At 39.9% G+C, this 20152-nt stretch overlaps 2 protein-coding genes across 2 annotated transcripts; one reads left to right on the plus strand and one right to left on the minus strand.

The window, feature by feature from the left end:
• Nucleotides 1–618: 618 nt before the first annotated feature.
• Nucleotides 619–15189, plus strand: acadvl (acyl-CoA dehydrogenase very long chain). The gene is made up of 21 exons (XM_053343343.1): nt 619–685; nt 901–987; nt 1086–1149; nt 2896–2967; nt 3071–3143; nt 3229–3293; nt 3392–3526; nt 4384–4528; nt 4646–4775; nt 4910–5035; nt 5151–5349; nt 6066–6170; nt 6588–6674; nt 7144–7206; nt 9342–9443; nt 9804–9901; nt 10260–10332; nt 10578–10650; nt 11195–11267; nt 11560–11635; nt 13732–15189. Exons 2-21 carry the CDS (start codon nt 914–916, stop codon nt 13867–13869), a joined length of 1971 nt encoding a protein of 656 aa, XP_053199318.1. The 5' UTR covers nt 619–685; nt 901–913; the 3' UTR covers nt 13870–15189.
• An 899-nt stretch (nt 15190–16088) lies between these two features.
• zgc:194312 (uncharacterized protein LOC794943 homolog) lies at nt 16089–19910 on the minus strand. Its single transcript, XM_053343376.1, has 2 exons — nt 18877–19910; nt 16089–17290 (listed from the first exon to the last, which is right to left on the minus strand). The coding sequence occupies exons 1-2, from the start codon at nt 19815–19817 to the stop codon at nt 17143–17145; spliced, it is 1089 nt and encodes a 362-aa protein (XP_053199351.1). The 5' UTR covers nt 19818–19910; the 3' UTR covers nt 16089–17142.
• Nucleotides 19911–20152: the final 242 nt, after the last annotated feature.

Genomic DNA, 20152 nt, shown 5'->3' on the forward strand with positions numbered 1-20152 from the left:
CTGGGTGGGCAGCCATCTGCTTTGACCGGTTGGGATTGAGGGAGAGAAGGAGAAGAGGCTGAGAAATAAAAGACTAGAGGGAGAAAGTGAGAAGAGGGAGAGAGAGGAGAGAGAGGCACAAATGACAATCATCAAGTTTTCTGACTATATCTGAATGAAAATGTGCTAATTTGCCCATTTCTCCATTGAAAACACGTAGATTTTAAAATACTACTACTAATAATAATAACTGTTATTATAATTATTATAATTATTATTATCATACATTTATTTTATAGAGCACTTTTAACAATACTCAAAAACACTTTACAGAATCAAAGACAAATTAAAACAATAAAACCATACAGAATAAATGAACCCACAATCAATAAAAGCAATGTAGAGAAGAAGAAACAAAAGAAAACAACAAAACTCAAACATAAGCAATAAGGACACTTAGGACACCTACTTACCCAACACTTACCACCCTGTAGTGTCATAACGGTGTACCTCACTCGAACAGCAGGTGGCGGTAGTGAATCTTAACGCCGGCTGTCACCCGCAATCCCGCAATTAAACAAGAAAAAAAGAAGGAGAAGAAGAAGACCGGCAGGGAGGAGAAATAAATCGGGTTTAGTGGGTCAATTGGGGGAGTAGTAGACTATCGCTCGGACGTGGGGGACGTGCATTAATATAACTTGTTCAGGTATGTTATATAAATCGTTTTTCAGTCGAATGAATCTAAATATTTAGTTTACTTTTTTTGTGAAGAGTCAAAATTGACCTGGTTACAAAACAAACACGTCATTACGTAGCTGCTAGCAAGAAGCGACGTTCACTGTTAGCTACACTCCCTTTTTTCTGCCTGTTTTAGCTAATTTCGTGTTATTTAGCTAATTATAATATATTCTTTTTCTATAGAATAAATAAAATCATGCTGCTTCGTAAAGTGAGCCAGTCTTCCGCTCTGTACGGCACCATCCTCAGGATGCCCCCAGCGCTGTCCGGGTAGGTAACATTTAAATAACATGTTTTAATCTAATTGTGTTTAATCCAGATGTGATATTTTGTCTAAAAATACGTATAATTTCTTGTTTTGGCTACAGAGGTCAGCGTCAGGTCGTAGCTGCTGTGCAAAACTCACGTCTCTATGCCAGCCAAGCCGCAGAGGTACGATAATATTACACTTTTTATACATAATGTTATATGTTGTATTGTATATTCGATTAAATGTGCACTTTGTCGGGTTGGTTTGTTTCATGCTTTGATTTTTTACTTAAGTGTATGTTTATAGTTGAGTGGCTGGCTGATAAACGCTGGCATCTCATCTGGAAGTAGGGGAAAGTTCACTGGTCACATGACTCCTCCATAAAGGTGACACCATGAATGTGGGTGACACTGCTGTGTTGAGGACAGATATTTCCAGGGAGGATGTCATTCATGTAATCTCTTTATAAACAGCTGGATTCTTAAGTTTCATAAGTGAAGAATGTGTTCAGCAGCCATATTTATTTTAGGTTTATATTTTTATTTTTATTTCTGGGTCAGGCCAGAGAGTTGGCCCATCCCACACCAGATTACACAACGCCACTGTTTTACAAAACCTGCATCTTCTGGTAATATGTGTACAAAACATACACAGAAGCATGTGGAAAAAGAAAAACACAAACAAAATGAAACAAAACCAGACAAAAATGTCCGACTTAACAAAGCAAAACTTATTTAATTTAAATGGGTACATAGAGATTTTTGGTTTTTTTGACGATTATATACAGCAGATCTCAGTACATGATTTAGTTGTAAATAAATGCAGCATGCAGTACCAGTCAAACATTTGGACATACTTTCTCATTAAAGCAAATGGGAAGGCATGTCCAAACTTTTAACAGGTACTGTATGTTTGCAAATGTGCCAACAGATGCTTTGTTGTTGTATTCATAAAGTAATAACTTAACTGTCATGATCATGAAGTTATAATTTTTAAGGCTCTTTTCATTATTGATTATCTGTCAGTTATTTTCTTGAATAACTGATTAGTTATTTGGTCCATAAAATGTCAGAAAATAACGAAAAATGTTGATCACTGTTTCCAAAATCTCAATATGACTTCCTCAAATGTCCATAGATATTAAGTTTACTGTCATAAAAGACTAAAGAAAATAAAGATGTTGTACATTTATTAATCTGGAAAAATACTCAGTAAAATTGACTTTTGTTTTCTCAGCTGAAAGTAACACATGACTCGCTGTAGCTGATTTGTGCGATTAACAGTTGGCAACCTTTCATTTCTATTTTAAAACTCACACCAGTACAAACAATTCAAATACATTACACTCAGTCTTCCCACTAACTGCTGCTGGGTGACTTAGCTTGTAGGCTTCACTTTTGGGTCTCGCGACCTCTCGCCTATTTGGGGCTTGAGATGAGTCGCTTGGGCATCTTACCAAACTGATGTCCTCTCCACAGTAGGACAAACTTTCCCTCGTGTTTTCTTTGGCTCGTATCTCTTTTATGAGGCTTTAGATTACTGAATGTGAACAATGAAGAACGTGCTGTCTGCATCTGTTAACCTATGTCCTGTTTTTAATTTATTTAAATGAATCATTTTTCTTCAAATGGGACACTGAAAGTGACAGGGCTGATTTTTCTGCCCTGAAGTGTCTGTTTGTTTCTAATTTTATCTGCTCTTTTGTCCTGGCTGTGTTGTTTATTTAGGTACTGTACAGTATGCTTCAATCTATTGTAAAGTTAAACCACTGGGGGTCAGCAGAAACAAGCTTTCCAGAGGATGTTAAGTCACTCTTGAAGCTTCTTTGTCTCTTTCCTGGTTCTCTTCTTTCATGTGTTGTGATCAACTGTTTTATTTTTAATATTTGTGTTTTCTCGTCTCTTTTGAATCTGTCTCGCTCTCATTAGGCGGTGATGGAGAAGACCGCAGCAGTTGGCAGTGACACTGCCACTAAAGCGGAAAAGAAGACCGCCGCTGTTGTATGTCATTTCTCTAAATATGTTCGATTATTATATTTGTCATCATGTAATCATTTCTCTCCTATATGTGAAAAATGTGTGTATGTGACTTTGTTTTCCACAGGAATCCAAATCTTTTGCTGTCAGCATTTTCAAGGGACAGATCGCTACTCCTCAAGTGTTTCCCTTCCCCTCAGGTACATTTTAGCATCCATTAAAGAATTTGTCTGTATTTCATTAAAAAGGTCTGTAGATGTGAAATTCGTCTTGTCTGTGCCACAGTTATGAATGAGGAGCAGGAGCAGTTCCTCAGAGAGCTCGTAGGACCTGTGGCCAAATTCTTCGAGGTAATTATAAACCTGTTCGAGCCTTCCAATAAATTCTCCCCACCTCCCCTCTTCATCACCCGTCACCCCTCTGTCTTCTGTCTGCTTCCTGTCGGCAGGAGGTGAACGACCCTGCCAAGAACGACGCTTTGGAAAAGGTAGAGGATCAAACAATGGAGGGCCTGAAGGAGATGGGTGCCTTTGGACTGCAGGTGCCGGCTGATTTGGGCGGACTCGGCCTCACAAACACACAGGTACGTCAGGATTATCTAGTCTGTACACAAAAGCCCCTGGTCCACTTAAGCTGCACTTAAGCATGTCTTCGTGATTTACAGTTTAGCTTCTCCCACCTCCCCTGTTTGCACATTCAGATATCTGCCTTATTTAACTGTTTGCTGATCGCTTTCCGCCATGTGTTTGTCATAGAATTAACAAAGCTTCATTATTGGTGCTATTTTACAAGAACAACAGGTTAACACCACAAGATGCAGAGATATTTGGAGCTATTGGTTTTACATATCACTCCTAAATAATGCTAAAGGAGGCAAAAAGCAGAAAAGGGCACTGTGAGATTTTACCCCAAAACAAATGGACAAACGCCTGTTGGACCTACTGTATGTGTTGTTTTAAAAGATTTGATAATTAAATCTTGATATATTTTGTTTATTTTTACTGTTTTGTTTTGAAGAATATAGCTGAATTACTTTGATTATAATATTAGTATCATTTTAGTTAATTTTAGTACTGGTTAATGCTTTTGTTTTGAAGGTACTGGGCTGCTCCTCCACACAAAGTGAATCTATTTATATGGGCAGGCAGGTATCAGACCAGCAGGCGCCAGGAAGGGTTTATAGTTCTTAACCACGCCATTAAACAATAAATATCATGCTTGCCTTGACAATGGACTAATTTAGATTAGATTTAGATTTATACCTTAAGTGCCTCAGTGGCTGTTTTGATTTTTACTTTAATCATTATTTACTTCATATTTTTTTATTTTGAAGTGAAGGACACCACAAAGCAACATCTTTAATAAACAATTTATATTATCATATGTGAGACAGCCGTCAGTGCAGCAAGTCTAACGTGATAACATCCGTCCATGTCACAGTACGCCCGGCTGGTTGAGATCGTCGGCAGTCACGACCTCGGTGTCGGCATCACTTTGGGCGCCCACCAGTCCATCGGCTTCAAGGGCATTCTGCTTTTCGGGAATCCAGCCCAGAAGGAGAAGTACCTGCCCAAGCTTGCTACAGGTAATCTGGATTGATGTGAATCAGCAAAGAAGCCCATTAATGTGTTTTTTTGTCTTTTTAAAAAAAAAAAAAATGTGTGTGTTTGACCATTCGATGTGTAATTGTTGCTTCTTCCAGGTGAGACCATAGCCGCCTTTTGCTTGACCGAACCCGCCAGCGGTTCAGATGCTGCCTCCATCAAAACCACAGCAATCCAGTCGCCCTGCGGTCAGTACTTCACCCTCAGCGGAGGCAAGATCTGGATCAGGTGAGTCCCACAGCTGAAGTACATTTGAGCAAAATGTTTTGGCGCTTTGACCACCAGTTGGCAGCATTGCACAGTATGTTCAGTTCAGTATGTAACAGCAGAGTCTCCTGTTCCTAATCTTTTTCTCCTATCAGTAATGGAGGTCTGGCTGAGATCTTCACCGTGTTCGCCAAGACCCCGATGAAGGATCCCAAGACGGGGGAGATGAAGGACAAGATCACAGCGTTCATTGTGGAGAGGAGCTTCGGTGGAGTGACACAGTGAGGATTCTTCTTTTCATTTTACATCATTAACTGTTTATCATGCCATCATTTATTTTCTCTAAATCTGTTTTTTTTTTCTTTTTTTTTTTTTCTTGTTACTTCTAACTCGCAGCGGGCCTCCTGAGAAGAAGATGGGCATCAAGGCTTCCAACACAGCCGAGGTCTACTTCGATAACGTCCGTGTCCCGGCCGACTGCGTGCTCGGCGAGGTGGGCGGCGGCTTCAAGGTGGCCATGAACATCCTGAATAACGGGCGATTTGGCATGGCGGCCGCCCTCTCCGGCACCATGAAGGGAGTCATCACCAAAGCTGTGAGAAACATACCTATAGATCTATGAATGTAGACCGGAAGAGTAAAATGTCAGCTCTTTTTTTTTTTTTTTTTCATCACCTATTCTCTCCTATCTATATGACTGTTTTGTGACATCTCCTCTTTCATCATGTATTTCCTTTTTATTATGGGTTTTTGGGAAGTTCCCCATCTTGTAATTGACTTTGACCTGCAACATCCTGCTGCACATTCAAATGTCTGTTTCCACATATGTTTAACACCACTAATGTTTCACTCTCTATTTTTGTCACATCAGTATCAGATTAGTTGAAAAACGTGTTTTTATAAAAAGAACTTGAAATGTGATCAGTATGCCACTAAAGTTAAATGTGAGGTGCGGACGTGCAGATGTGCAGATGTGCTGTGACACATGAGTCAACCTGTTCAATAGTGGACTCATCAGAAAAGTGAAAGCCAGAACATTTGATTTCTGATGAAACATGTCACCAATGTTTCTTTCAATATCAATCTGGCCATTTCTGGACACTAAAAACAAACCGGTAATGTAAATGTGACACATTAAGAGGAATCCAAAACCAAACAGTCTATCAAAATCAGTTAAAATGATAACTGCAGCATCCCAATACTCCTTCATTTTCTGTCAACTAGCACTTCAAACCTTCTAAGATGTAAAAATGTGGCAGCAATGTTGCACATCAATGTGATAGCAACTGTCACTCTTGCCATTTTCACCAGGTGGATCATGCAGCTAACAGGACCCAGTTCGGGAGCAAGATCCACACCTACGGAGCCATCCAGGAGAAGATGGCTCGCATGGCGATGTTGCACTATGTCACTGAGGTCAGAGATTTTGTATCTTCTACCTGCACCTCATTCTGATTCCTGTTTGTTTCACTTCAACCTTTCGCACACAAATCTGCGATGCGGATATTGTGCTTAAAGAAACATCAAGCTAAACATCAACAGGAGCTTACAGTCATTATTTCCTGTTTTACCCTCGAACAGCTGCAACAGAACAATGTACACCATCAACCTCTTCATATTTTTGTCATCTCGCTGGTTTATATGCAGCATAGACCATGTGTTTGAAGATTGTTGTCATGTGATTTCCTGCCTGATTAACACCCTTTTTTAAAAAATCCAGCAATGATCGAAATAGCAATAGTAGTCATACTAAACATTTCAGCAGAAGATGAACAAGGGGTTATAAGTTCATGCTGATATCAATAAAAACAATTCTTCTGTGTCTTCTTGCAGTCAATGGCTTATATGATCAGCGGCAACATGGACAGTGGAGCGACTGAGTTCCAGATAGAAGCTGCCATCAGCAAGATCTTTGCCTCTGTAAGAAACTTTAATTGCACACTTTGGTTGGTTTAATGCTCCAGAGGTTCCAGATGTGCAGATAGTTCCCATAATGCCTCTTTGATTGTGTTTTAAATGCTTTTTTATATCGGCTGTTAAGGTAAGGAGGAAGCCTTTTGTAAAATGTAGTATTATTTAATAATTAATAACTTTTGCATAATGTTAACATAATGATATATTTCTTTACTGTAACTATAGAACCAGTGACTGGTAATATTAACAGCGCCATCACATTTATTAATGAAAGTAAAGAAGTCTAACGCGTGTTAAATATTACTGCAGCTCTTTCACAACACCGATGTTCCTCATTCTGTAGAAGTCTGTACAGAAGAGTCAGGAAGCAGGTTTTTCTTAGTGCCTTTGCTGAACTAAGATGAGCAGAGCGACATCTCATTTGCATCCCTTTGTGTGTTTTTTTTTTTTGTTTTTTTTTGTTTTTTTGTGACAGGAAGCAGCGTGGACTGTGACTGACGAGTGCATTCAGGTTATGGGTGGCATGGGTTTCATGAAGGTGAGTGCTGGGAGGGGGTTTGCATCCTGTGATGCACAAACCAGATGAGACCACAAACTGAAAACATAACACACCAGACAGATATAGCATACACAAATGTATTGACAGTGTACATTGTTACGGTTGAGCTCTTTAGGCAGGGAGAAAAGAAGCCCCATTAAGCTGTAATGCTTTTCTAGAAACCTACACATATCAAGTACCTGTAGGAAACAGAGTGTTACTACCTTCTTGTTTTAACACTTAAGTCCAAATGTACAAATTAGGTATACTATATAACCTCCTGTAGTACTGAATTCCCTGATATATTTTAAAAAAAATCCCTCTTCTGCTTGTAAAATGGAGGGGAACTTTTTCAGGAACCGTGGCACTTTTGGAAATTTATGAACTTGATTTAATCTTACTATTTTCTGGCTGCAAGAAAGTCCCTGCCCTGAAGATGGTGTTTTCACATTCAAGCAGTTCAGAGTGCTAAATATATTTTGCTAGTAGTGATTTATATTATATTTTATGTATATATTTCTTATTTTTATTAACATCAAAGTAAATGAGACTGAAAAAGTAAATAAGAGAAGCAAAACCAAGTGTGAAAACTTGTCTTTTAATAAAACAGTTCCACAATCATGGTGAAAACCCTGAACAGAATGTGCGAAAGAGACTTTTAGTTCCTCGTTTATTTCCTGGTGCTGCTGTTTGAGAAGACTGTCTTCAATATTGACTTTGAACTCCTCATATTTACTTAGAAGATTATTTTTATATTAGGTGTCTATGGATCAGTTGTAGCTCTTAACAAACACATACATGATGACATAACCCAACAGTCAGAGCACTATCAAACAGCCGCTACCTTTTAGTACTACTGCTGTTTCTCAGAAGAGGCATGTAGAGTGCTGTATAAATATATGGCAGCACACTCTGGGTTTGCCTGTGTGGTATTGAGTCACATAGTCAGCGCATGCAAGACGCTTGGCGCTCATAGTTATGAAACCGCACTGATGGTTTCCTCGGGGGAAAAAAAATCAACCCAGAAGTTCACAAGAATAGACCGGTAGAAGCTAGCAGAAGATATGGGGGCGAGGAGAAGCTATGTAAACAATAATGTTGCTCTTCTTAAAATAAACCAGACAATATGGCACTTCTAAAGCGGACGTGCTACTTTGCCAGGCTCTTAATTCAGTGGAAAGTGTGCCCGGTCATGGAACAGCACTTTGAAGCTCAAACCGCAGAGGTGGAAACATTAGTGCCGATTTTACTCCGCAGTCATTTTTAAGACTACAGACACAGTTAACCTACAACAGCACAAATTCACACAAGAGTGACTCAAAACCTCTTTTTTTTTTTTTTTTTTAATCAAGTTTCAGATGTGCTTATCACATGCTGTTAAACTGCACTTATGTTTCTACAAGTTAACTGTGAAATTAACAGTGGGGAAATGAGCTGATTTAAAGGAAGTGGGGAGGAAAACAATGTATACACATTTGATTAGTCAGCGCACAGTGTGCATTTTGACTCAGTGTTCCAGTACACTAAGGAAACAAAGTCAGAAGTCAAGCTGAACAATTCATCACAAAGTCTCAATTTGATCTACTGCTGTTTTCACACCACAGGAGCAGGTGCGATATTTGATCAGGCAAAATGTGTCATGATGGCAGTTTTAAATAAAATATTGTGCTACAGAGATGTTCTGGCCTTCACATCATATTTTAATAAAACATCTTTGTTTGGTAGAGATCCCTATTACAATCACACCATAATCATTTAAATATGTTTTTCAGTTAAAATGATGATAATGACCTAAATACTGTAAATCATATCAGTCACAATAATTGCAATTGTTTTTCTTCTTCAAAGTTTGTCCCTGTATGCTTTCATTTCTGCTCTTCTGGTCACAATATATCGTCTGTGCACCTTTTAAAATATGAAATGTGTCTTACACAAGCAGAATTTGAGAGATGCAGTTGAAAGAAGTAACATCTCTCTTCCGGTTTCTGCTATTCTCACTACCTTATTTGAACTTGTCAGATAAGCTAAGAGCAAAGTGTCTCACATCTTAATAATGAGAAATGATAAATGTGTATGTTGCTTAATGCCGGTTGCTCGTGTAGCAGCTCATCATCCGTCTGTATCTGTGTCTGCAGGACCCCGGAGTAGAGAGAGTGATGAGGGATCTGAGAATTTTCCGGATCTTTGAGGGCACCAACGACATCCTCAGACTTTTTGTGGCCCTCAACGGCTTCCAGGTAATAACTGAAAAAACGTTCAGCATGTAGAGATCTGATAATGTCTGAGGGAAAAATACAGACATCCTGTAGAGATGAAGTCATTTCTGCTTCTAAACTTCCTAAAATAAGATAACCTTTTATTAATCTATCAGTGGGGAAAGTTGCAATAACAAGAAGCATCAGTTTCAAAGAAAAGCAAGATGTTATAAATGAAACAGACTGAATGGTTGAATTCACATTATTGCACATGGCAAACATTGATATTGCACGAGTGAATGTGTCATTTTATGCTACCAATAATATCACTTCCTTTCTTCCTCTCCACCAACACCTCCTCCTCCTCCTCCTCCTCCTCCTCCTCCTCCTCCTACTCTCCAGAATGCTGGAAACCAGCTGAAGAGTTTACAGAAGGCCATGAAGAACCCACTGGGCAACGCCGGACTGCTCGCAGGAGAAATCACCAAGAGAGCCAAAAGGTTGCATCACACACAGACACACACAAACACACAGAACAAAACACACTTCTCTCTTTCTGTCTCCCTCTGTCTAGGGTACAGGAAGCGTTGCACTACTGTAGCTGGTGGTGGGTGATGGGGACTTCCCTTTTCATACAGAATATATGATGGATGCAGTTTATTATTTATTTAAGTAACCCTTTTCTCCTCTGTAATGGCACTTAGTTGCAACCTCATCCTGCCTATAAACTGTAAATGAAGGCCATTAATGCTGCTAAAGTGCCTCTAATGGTTGGAGGGCGTTGGTTAAATGTATTTATTTTATTCTAATGTTCTTAGCTGTGTTTTCTTAACCCTGTCCTTTCTGTTGTGTTTGTAGGAAGGCTGGTTTGAGCACTGGTCTGACCCTTCAGGGAACTGTGCATCCTGAACTGGCACACAGTGGTGAACTGGTATGTTAAACCTATCTTCTTTCTTATATTTTCCAGTTTAGGCTTTCAGTTAAGGGGCTTACCCAACGCAATGTGCAGTTGGCGAGTGAGTGGGTGTCCAAATGGAAGAAGCATTTAGATGTTTGGTGATATTATTTAACTTCTTTAGTGCTTTTTTTTTTTTTTTTTTTTTTTTTTTTTTTTTTTTTTTAAGCCCCAAATGACTCATACCCACATTTATTGAGCGTGTTTCTTCTGCTTTATAGACCGTTAAAGCCATCGAACAGTTCGGAGCGGTCATTGAGGAGCTGCTGATCAAACACGGCAAGAAGATTATAGGTGAGTGTGGGCGGATTCAGTTAAGAGAGCGAAATCTTTGTATGGTTAGGGTACGTTTCCAAAAGAGAAAATCCCCCAGCAGGCTCATTTTTTTTGTTTTTTAGGATGAAATGGGCTTCATGTTGAGTCATTAAAGACATTTCGTGATTTCTGTTTGAGTGTTGAAGAGCACAAATTCTACTATTGGTTTATATGGAGGAAAATTATGACCGCAGAAAGTCACGCAGTCATGTCTAAAAGTTCATGTTTATCACCAAGTATGACGAATGCAATACAACTTTAACAATGACTTCATAAGGTGATCAAATAATAACTTTTGTGATGATATTAAAGCAACAATGCCCAAAATTCGCTGGTTCAATTTGTCAAATGTGAGGATTTTATGCAGGTTTTTTGTGTCTTCTGTGATGCTAAGCAAAATATTTTTGGACAAAACAAGACATTTGACCTTAGGCTGTGGGATTTTATAACAAGCAAGGATGAAAATTAATTTATAGTGTGCTCTATTGGTGATATATTTGTGATTATTTGATTCCTTTTGCAGATGAGCAGTTTGTCTTGAAGAGAGTGGCAGATTGCGCCATTGACCTGTACGCCATGATTGTTGTCCTGTCGAGGTATGCAAACATTTGAAAAAAAAAAAAAAAAAAGCATTCACACTCTGCTGTCTTTGACCTCATTTCGGTCTGTCTTCCCCACCTCCCCCCAAAACACACACACACACACACACACACACACACACACACACACACACACACACACTCTCACACTCGCACTCGTTCACTGCCTCTCTAGCTGCAGCGCTCCCACTCATTTTTTCGTTCGTACCTTTTTATTCCACATTCATACACCTACACAGCCTGAAATGACATGCCACCACTGTCTTCTTCCTCTTCTTGTCCTCTGCAGGGCTTCACGCTCTTTGACTCAAGGCCACGCTGCAGCTCAGCATGAGAAGATGCTGTGTGAGACCTGGTGTATGGAGGTAAGCTCGTTGACAAACCACATGCACGCATGCACACACACACACAGTGTTTCCCTTAGAAATTTTTGTAGCAGCGGTGCGTGCTGTGTGCCGGTAACCTAGCAACACTAGGGGGTCCTGGGGTATGCTCCCCCGGAAGAAGAATTTCAAACATAATAGGGTTGCAACTAACGATTATCTTTTTTCGATTAATCGATGAATTGAATAAAAAAACATTTTTTTCAAATTGACAATGCAAAAAAGTGCTCAAACATGTTGCTGCTTGGACGTCCCTGAGTTGTTAAAGTAATATTAAATTATAAATAATAATTTTAAAACAAAACAACTAAATGTTAATGTCTGATAGCTTTAACAAAATAACATAAAATAATAATGGTTTATTTTTGTAGTGACCAGTTTTACTTTTTCCATCATTAGGCTTCCATACTAACTATGTGCACTAGATTCCCCTGCTGCTCTCCTCATCTCCTGCTGCTGACTGTGAGATCTGAGCAGGTAGAAGCTGATAGCTATATAACCAGGGAGCACACTGCAGCAAGGTTAATGATCCACACAGTGACATTATATCATTGATATGACGCACAAAAGCGATAGAAAACCCATCGTTTTTTTGTGCACGCGCTCAGTCACTCTCTAGTGTGCGCTGTTGCTCGCTCCAGATTCTGGGAGATTATGTCTCATTTGCGGGCGTCAAGGAGCCGCTATCAATATGCGGGAGACTCCTGGAACGTCCAGGAGAGTCGGGTTGTCTGCTTTTGTCCTCCTCCTACTTCAGTAGCTTATGAAGAGATGGGGCAGGTTGTGTTATGAAGCCTAACCTACACCGAAGCCAAAAGCGAAGTTATATGGGTAACTAACTGCTAGCAACTTCTAATGAAATCGAGCAAGTGATCAGCATAGTTAACGTTATGTAACTTCAAGCACAGTCATTTTTGCAGCGGCACTCAGAATTCGTACATAGGGGAAACACTGCACGCACACACACACACAGACACACACAGACTCGAATGTCTGAGTGACAAGATTGTATCTTTAAGGTTTACAGGGAAAAAAAGGTGTTTTCTCACCCTCAATATCAGATACACTTAAGTAGAAATAACTTACCTATGTAGATATGCTGGGTTGATATTAATAAGAGTAAAATATGACCATCATTTTGTCTGCATTAATATATGTGCATATAATTAGTTCTAGAGAAAGAAAACTAGTTTTTCCTAAATGTGTCACCTTTTTAAAACCAGAGAACAAAGTATTAAAGCTCCCCATCAGACAAATCATCGTTGAAAATTAGTTTGTGCCTAATGTTTTTTTTCCTCATTAAAATCCTTCAAGTGATATTTTTTCCTCTTTTGGTCATTTGCCACATTCAGCAGCATTATCTGGCTTCTAAACACAAATCAACCATTAAAGTGAAGCAACAATAACCACATCACATTTACACAAGTCCCAGACCACATCAAAACAATGGGCTAATACTTCTGATTAAGCAACTTATCTTTGGTATCTGGTTGGGGGAGTTCTATTTCTCAACATGAAACGATTGTCATGATTGTCAACATGAGATAGTCGCCATGGAGACTGACAGTAATTCAATATAGCTGCCATCAATTTAAACAAATATATTATAGGCAGTTTTAATCACTTTGCGTTTAGTTGGATTTTTAAGATGCTTTTATTTTTTCAGTAATTGACACATTTAGGTATAAAGATTCTGCTAATATCAAACTGATTGCTGCGCAGTTTCAGTTCATGTGCAGCTTTGACTTTTCCGAGAAATGAAGTTCAAAGTAAAATCGGCTAACACACTTTAAAGTCATTTGAATTCAACCCACAAAGACAATACCTTAACTAAGTTGTAGTACTGATACGGTGATGAGGCTGTTTTTTTAACATTTTACAAACTCCTCGAACAAGCCGACCTAAACAGTTTCCACCTACTACCTCTCATGTGGTTTGGTGACATGATTATCAGCATTGTGTTCTGGTTTGCAAAATGTCTCTTTTAGTTTTATCTCACGCTGTCAGATCTTGATTATTCAGAGATGTACCAATCAGCTTTTAAGAGGTTGATTTTTATTTACGCCTCCGTCCCTCAGGCTCACGATAGGGTGATGCAGGACATCAAGCTCCTGCGCTCCGGGGAGTCCAAACAGCTCTTCAAGAACCTGCGGGCCATCTCTACGGCGGTGGTGGAGAACGGAGCAGTGGTCTGTCCTCACCCTCTGGGTTTCTAAACACGCACCGTTGCTTCCTCTAACCCCGACGTCTGTTCTTTTTGTTTTCTTTTATTTTCTCGTCACTCTTCTTCTGGATCTTTTAAACCGAGTTCTTGGTCACACGTGCCAAGGTTGTATTTTTTTTTTTTTTTTTTCATCAACTTTTTGTTATTGCCATCACAGCTCTTATCACACATCAGTGCCCTTTTTATCCGCTCTGTACAATTTAGCTCTATCTCGACTTCGCTCGAATTTTGCTGCCACTGTAAACATGTTTTACATTCACGTCATTTATTTATTAAATACCGATGACAGGATGAGGACAGTAGATCACAGCTGTCAAGATATAGTCAATATTATATACAATTTTAAAATATGAAGAACTTTGACTGAAGACCTCTAGAGTTTTAAGGTGGGGTTTAATCTACGGATTAGTCAATGGGTAAAAAAAACAACACAACAATATTTTCTCATATTGTTCAGCCCGTCTACCATCTGCATTTAATGATCTTTTTGGGTTTTGTTCTGTTCCGTTAATTACACAAATACAACAACATCAATGCAACTTTGGAGATAGGCCAGTAAATGAACTCTCGTCATCTAATTTATACCCAAAAAAGGTATTTTAAAGGACAGATTGTTCCCTGTAATTTCTCCACATATCTACAATGTGATCAAATGTATATAATGGTGTGGTGTTAATGTACTTACTGCCTTTTTTTTTTTTTTTTTGTCTTCTTCTTCTTCTGCACATCAACCTCACTCAGCGTTTATCACGATAACATTAAAGTCGAGAGCGAATCCGTTGCCTTAGAAACTGATCCACAGATGCTGTTCATGGGGGTTCCTGCTGTGACTGGAGTCGTGATACTAGAAACCAGCATGCAGGTCAACTCATTCATTACTGAAAGTTAACGAACTTTTTAAAGAGTTTTATTTCCTCTGCTACAACGTTAGCAAGCCTCATTAACTGTATGTGTAGAGAATGAACCATCTCTCCTGCAAACTTGGTTGTTGGATATTTTTAACAAATGGGTTTATAATTTCTTGCAAACATCTGGGTCGTGTACATATAATGGTGGTACTTTTAATAAACAGGTAAAGATATACTTATGGGGGTTATAAAGCATCCATAAAACATAAATAATGTTTGCTCATTCAACGCCTGCTGCTAAAGTCAGTAACCAGAATACTGAATGTGCTTGGAGGTGATTTACTAACAGGTGATATGATAACAATATGCATTTAAAGGGAATATACAGTATGTTTTGGTAGGATGACAGTGTTTCTGCAAATCTTTGAGCATTTTTGGTTTAATAAAACTATTACATAACCTGGGATTAATGAAGCGTTCTGTCTGTCAAGCTGTCTAGCTGTTAATCTGTTGAGCTAGCACTCAATCATTTTAATTTATTTGTACCGTCCTCTTTTCAGCCATTGCCTGAACGGTGTCGCAGTACAGCTGTTCCCCATGTTAAATCCAGATCCTTAAAATATTTTGTCAACCATATCTATGAATGTATCTTTTAAACAAGCCAAACAACAACTGACAATACTTTTCTCTGGTTTCTTGAATTTCTTCTTGTAAAAGCTTTTGTAACCTGTATTAAAAACAATTAAACATGGGAAGCTCAGCCAAAAAAAAAAACAAAAAAAAACCTACCGAAGCATTATTTTCTACATCCCTTCCCGCCAAGCTTGCTTCCTATTTCTGATGTAATAATGCAGCCTTTTGGTTTCACTTCTGCAGCCCGGTTCTTCCAAGAAAAAACTCAGAATGGGGATGCCAGTAAATGCTTTGCCACTTCATGCCTCTGCCTCTTAGGTGCTATATTGCTGTCAAATTCAAAACAGGAACCTCTTCCTGTCTTTATATACAGACTGATTCTGAACAAGTGTTTGCGCTGTGGGTGCCAGACAGAAACAACCCGAGGGCTGTGGTTAAACGCTGAGAATTCCCCCCTGCATGTGCAAGCTTTATCTGACTTAACTGACAAGCTCAGCAGTAGTCATTACCAGTCTGTAGACTCTGCAGATTATATAATTTCCCCCTATGTATTTAGTTGTAAGTATTTAGAGAGGGAGCATTAAAGCAAACTGGCCCTCTGTCCTTCTCCATAAGACACATTTAGCTCAGAATCATGTCTTGCTTGTTTTAAAAGGTTTTATTTAATACATTCAGCCTTGTAATTTACTTAAAAACACAAAGTTGACCAAACAATTAAATTAAACTGGTTCTAAATAGAATCGTAACACTGTTTAGGATTATACAGTCATGTGATTGTACCCTAGCACAGGAAGGGACAGAATTGCAACTTATTTCAATACTCATTTAACTAGAAATGACTCAAATGCAGTGTATTGTTCTGTGTTGCATTTGGAGTTGGCTGAAAGTATTGTTGCCTTAGCTTCAGAACCCCCCACACCAAAGAAAATCTGCATACAATTCCTGTCACCTCTTCTTTGTGTTCCTGGAGAGAGATTCTGTACAGGCTGAAGTTGTGACGTGTTACAATTCACCTATTAAACTGTTACTTCTGCTTTTAGACTTAATTTTAGTACCATGCAGTGTTCAAATGTCATGATGCAACCACAATTTGAAAGCATCCTGGTCCTGAGGGCAGTATCAGATGTAACAAGTTCATATTCGCCACTATTTGCATGATCCTTGTTTTTGTTTTTTTTGAAGATATGTAAAAGATTTCACAGAAACTATAAAAGTGGCGAGTTCAACTTTCATCAGCAGGTCGGATATGATTCCCAGAGGACTGGATTTGAACCACTGGCGGCTTTTTGCCCACCACCAAACAAAGAGATGAAATACAGACACGTTATGTATACGTTTTAAAGGTGCTGAAAGTATTCAAGTGAATCAAGATAATTTATATTTTAATATCTACAAAGTTCAGAGAACAACATTCATAGTTATTTTAATCCAGAATGTGACTGGACTGTTTTTTTGCCTTCACGTCAGAGGTCTTATGAATCCTGGACCAGCCAGGGAAATGTTCATTTTGGGGAGGGAAATGTCCATTTTTCCTGAAACCACACCGTGATGTCTGCCACAGCATGAGTACAACTTCCCCAATTAAGAAAGTTCAAAAATAGAGCAAATTATAAATACGTAGCCGTCTCCCATTGTTGCTCATGTAGGTCTATAAATATGCTCTGATCACAGTTAAACCTCATACCACTATTATGTCCACAGTGGTTCCTTCCTTCGAGATCACTGACCACACATCCAAATGTTCCTGTTGTGGTGTGGTCCTGACACTGACTCGCTTTTTCCCATCAGGCATTGTCCGTATCGCCTTGACATGAGTGTAGGTCATGTGAGGAACTCCTGACTGTAACTGACCCAGTTTCCTCCTCATCCTCCTCCTCAGGGACTTGCGTGGCCTCAAAGGAGATGATCGTCTGGGCTGTCAGAGTCCTCTCCCTGAGGGGGGAAAAAAACAGAGTTAAAAAAGAACCTGAAATGATCTAATACTCCCCTTCTGTGGTTTCACGTGGCGAAACGTCTAAAATTTCCAAAATACCTAAAAGTGAAATCTTTGATTTTGAGATGTGGTTTGGTCTTGGCATGCAATCTCTATTTTAATTAGTCATTCAGTAATAGTAGTAGTAGTAGTATTCATAGCAATATTGAACCTTATGCAAATCACAAAGTCTCCTTTTTGCTAGGGGTGACCACACTTCTTCACAGTATCTGCATTTCTTTTTCATTTGTGTTCATCACGCTTTCCCCCAAATAACAGCAACCTCTGATACATTACAGCTCATCAAGAGAAGAACGTGCCAAGAGAAGAACATGCTAATTAAGCTTGGCTTCAGGTTCACACAATGAGAGTTTGCAGTTAGTTAGTTTTGAGTGGATGAGGTTAGATAATGGTTGATCTGACTAATAACATATTTGTGACCCCATTGCAGTTGGTGAACTCTGCTAAACAGTGCTGTCCCTACAACATAAAGGTATTTGGGGTTTTTAGCAACATCTAACCTGGGTATACATACTACAGGTAAAAGCTATTTATACCCAATATAGTCACATTTCATAACTGAGCATGCCACTAGACTTTTGAATCACTTAGACCCTCATGTTGGGGGGAAAAACTAAGATAAATCTGATGTCTGGTCAAAATCTCTGAGGGCTTAGGTTGGTGGGACTGTATTTAGGACTCCTTCAGCTCTGCTTCTGAGCTGTCCGAAACTAAAATCTCCCCACTTTGGTTTTTAGACAAAGACAAGACAAACAATTAACACTCTAAAACGTGCCACAGTGTTTTGGGGGGGGGGGGGGTTTCCTGTGTCTGGTCTAATGATGTCCCCTCTTGACGTATTTTAACCTGTCATGCGGTCAGCATAGCCGCAAAACACTTGTGTGTGTTTGACTTGTGGATGGACAAATATGAGTTTATCTCTGTGTGGTTTATTTGGAGTCACGTATGAAAGCCAACACAGATGTGAAAGCAAATGTTTCCATACTGTTCTCATATTTCACATGTGACACTTCATGTGACTGTTTAATTATATTTTCCCACCCTCACTTTTTTTCTGCATGTGTTTTTCATATTCAGTGGTTTTTACTTCCTCCAATGGTGGTACCATTTCAACTAATAGCTTTATTAATGGCTCCTCTAGCAGGGCCTTTGCTTTATCTTTTCCACTTTGACTTTCTGAACTTCATTTACTAAGTGTTAAACAATTAGGTCTTCAACCAATTACCATAAAAAATATGTTAGTTACATATATATTTCTAATTCCAAATCAGCTTTTTTTCTGGTGGCCTGTTCAGAGGTCTTAACCCCATATGAATGACTTTGTGTAACAGCAGAAATGTTTATAACACACTTGATGACATCTTCTAAAGTAGGATAATCAGGAGCTTCTGTTTGAGGTATAGATTTTTTCACACTCTTTGCTTATAGCTTATCACTATTTCGTAAAACATTTATAAACCATCAATGAAATCATGAACCACAATAGAGCTTAAGTATAGATAGATGTAAATCCTTTGGGACATACCGTGTTATGTGATTTGTGTGTGGCCAGTTGGCATGCACAGTCCACCCGAGCACACTCTTCAAGTATCGGGAACAACAGGGGAACCTGTGACACAACTGCTCCAGAAGTTCCTCTTTACGCAAACCATAAACAACTGGCGCAACGCACTGCGCCAAGCTGAAGAAGGCAAATATAACCACTGCTGCGAGCTCTTTGGTCTCTGCTTGAATGGAGCCATGCTTGTGCAGCCTTGTAATCACGTATTTCACAAAGTTAGGGAGGATGTAAACGGCCAGCTGTGACCCGTGTAGGGCGATTGTCCTGCAGCCGGTGCGATTGCGCCGATTGAGGACCCCCAATCGCCGTCCCTCCACCAATATCCTCACATAGCTGTAGAGTATGAGCAGTGCACACACACCTATGAACAACACCTTCGGCAGCTCGCCTTTCTTCAGCTGCTCCGGGCCACACTCCCCGTCATAACTGTCCCCAGCCGCCTGGCGAGGCAGCAGGATGAAGGGGATGAGCAGGGCCACGATCCAGGTGAACGCGCCCAGCAGCCAGGGCCAGTACCCCGCAGTGCAGGTGGAGGTGTAACGCATGGGGTGACAAACGGCGCAGTATCGGTCCAAAGCCATCATGGTGAGAGTCAGGAGGATGTTGGAGGCGCTGCTTATCAATATCGTGATCATGGTCATGCAGGCGGAGTGGCCCGGTCGTGCTCTCAGGTGGATCTGGTAGTAGAAGACGCTGCTCATGCCCAGGTGAACCAGGGCGGAGACCAGCAGGTGGAAAACCAGCACGAAGCGAGCGTGACTACGGAGCTGCTCCTCGCGGACTATAGTCCAGTTGATGATGAGGTTGAAGAAAAGGAGCACCGAGAAGGAGACGGTGGATACGTAAAAACGCACGCAGGTGTAGTCCCCCTCCTGTGGTGTGATCGTGCTGTTATTTGACATCATTCCTCAGCTGGGTTTGGCGGGATTTACAGGATAGAGGTGATGGAAGTGATGCTGATGGGAGAGAAACTTTGTCCGCTGCATGATCCTCTGTCACTGCCGTCCCACTGAAGACTGACTCAACACGATCATCTGCGCTCTCTCTCTCTCTCTCTCTCTCTCTCTCTCTCTCTCTCTCACACACACACACACACACACACCTTGCCATAATTGAGGGAGGACTCTCTTCCGAAGATACAGCAACAGATGTCATAGTTTCATGTTGCTGCCACCATCTGTTGAGTGCAGGGATTACAGATGGTGAGAGTCAGAGCTCAGTTAAAGGTTCACAATCTGTC

This window comes from Scomber japonicus, chromosome 22, assembly GCF_027409825.1.
Source record: "Scomber japonicus isolate fScoJap1 chromosome 22, fScoJap1.pri, whole genome shotgun sequence".
NCBI classification, from domain to species: domain Eukaryota; kingdom Metazoa; phylum Chordata; class Actinopteri; order Scombriformes; family Scombridae; genus Scomber; species Scomber japonicus.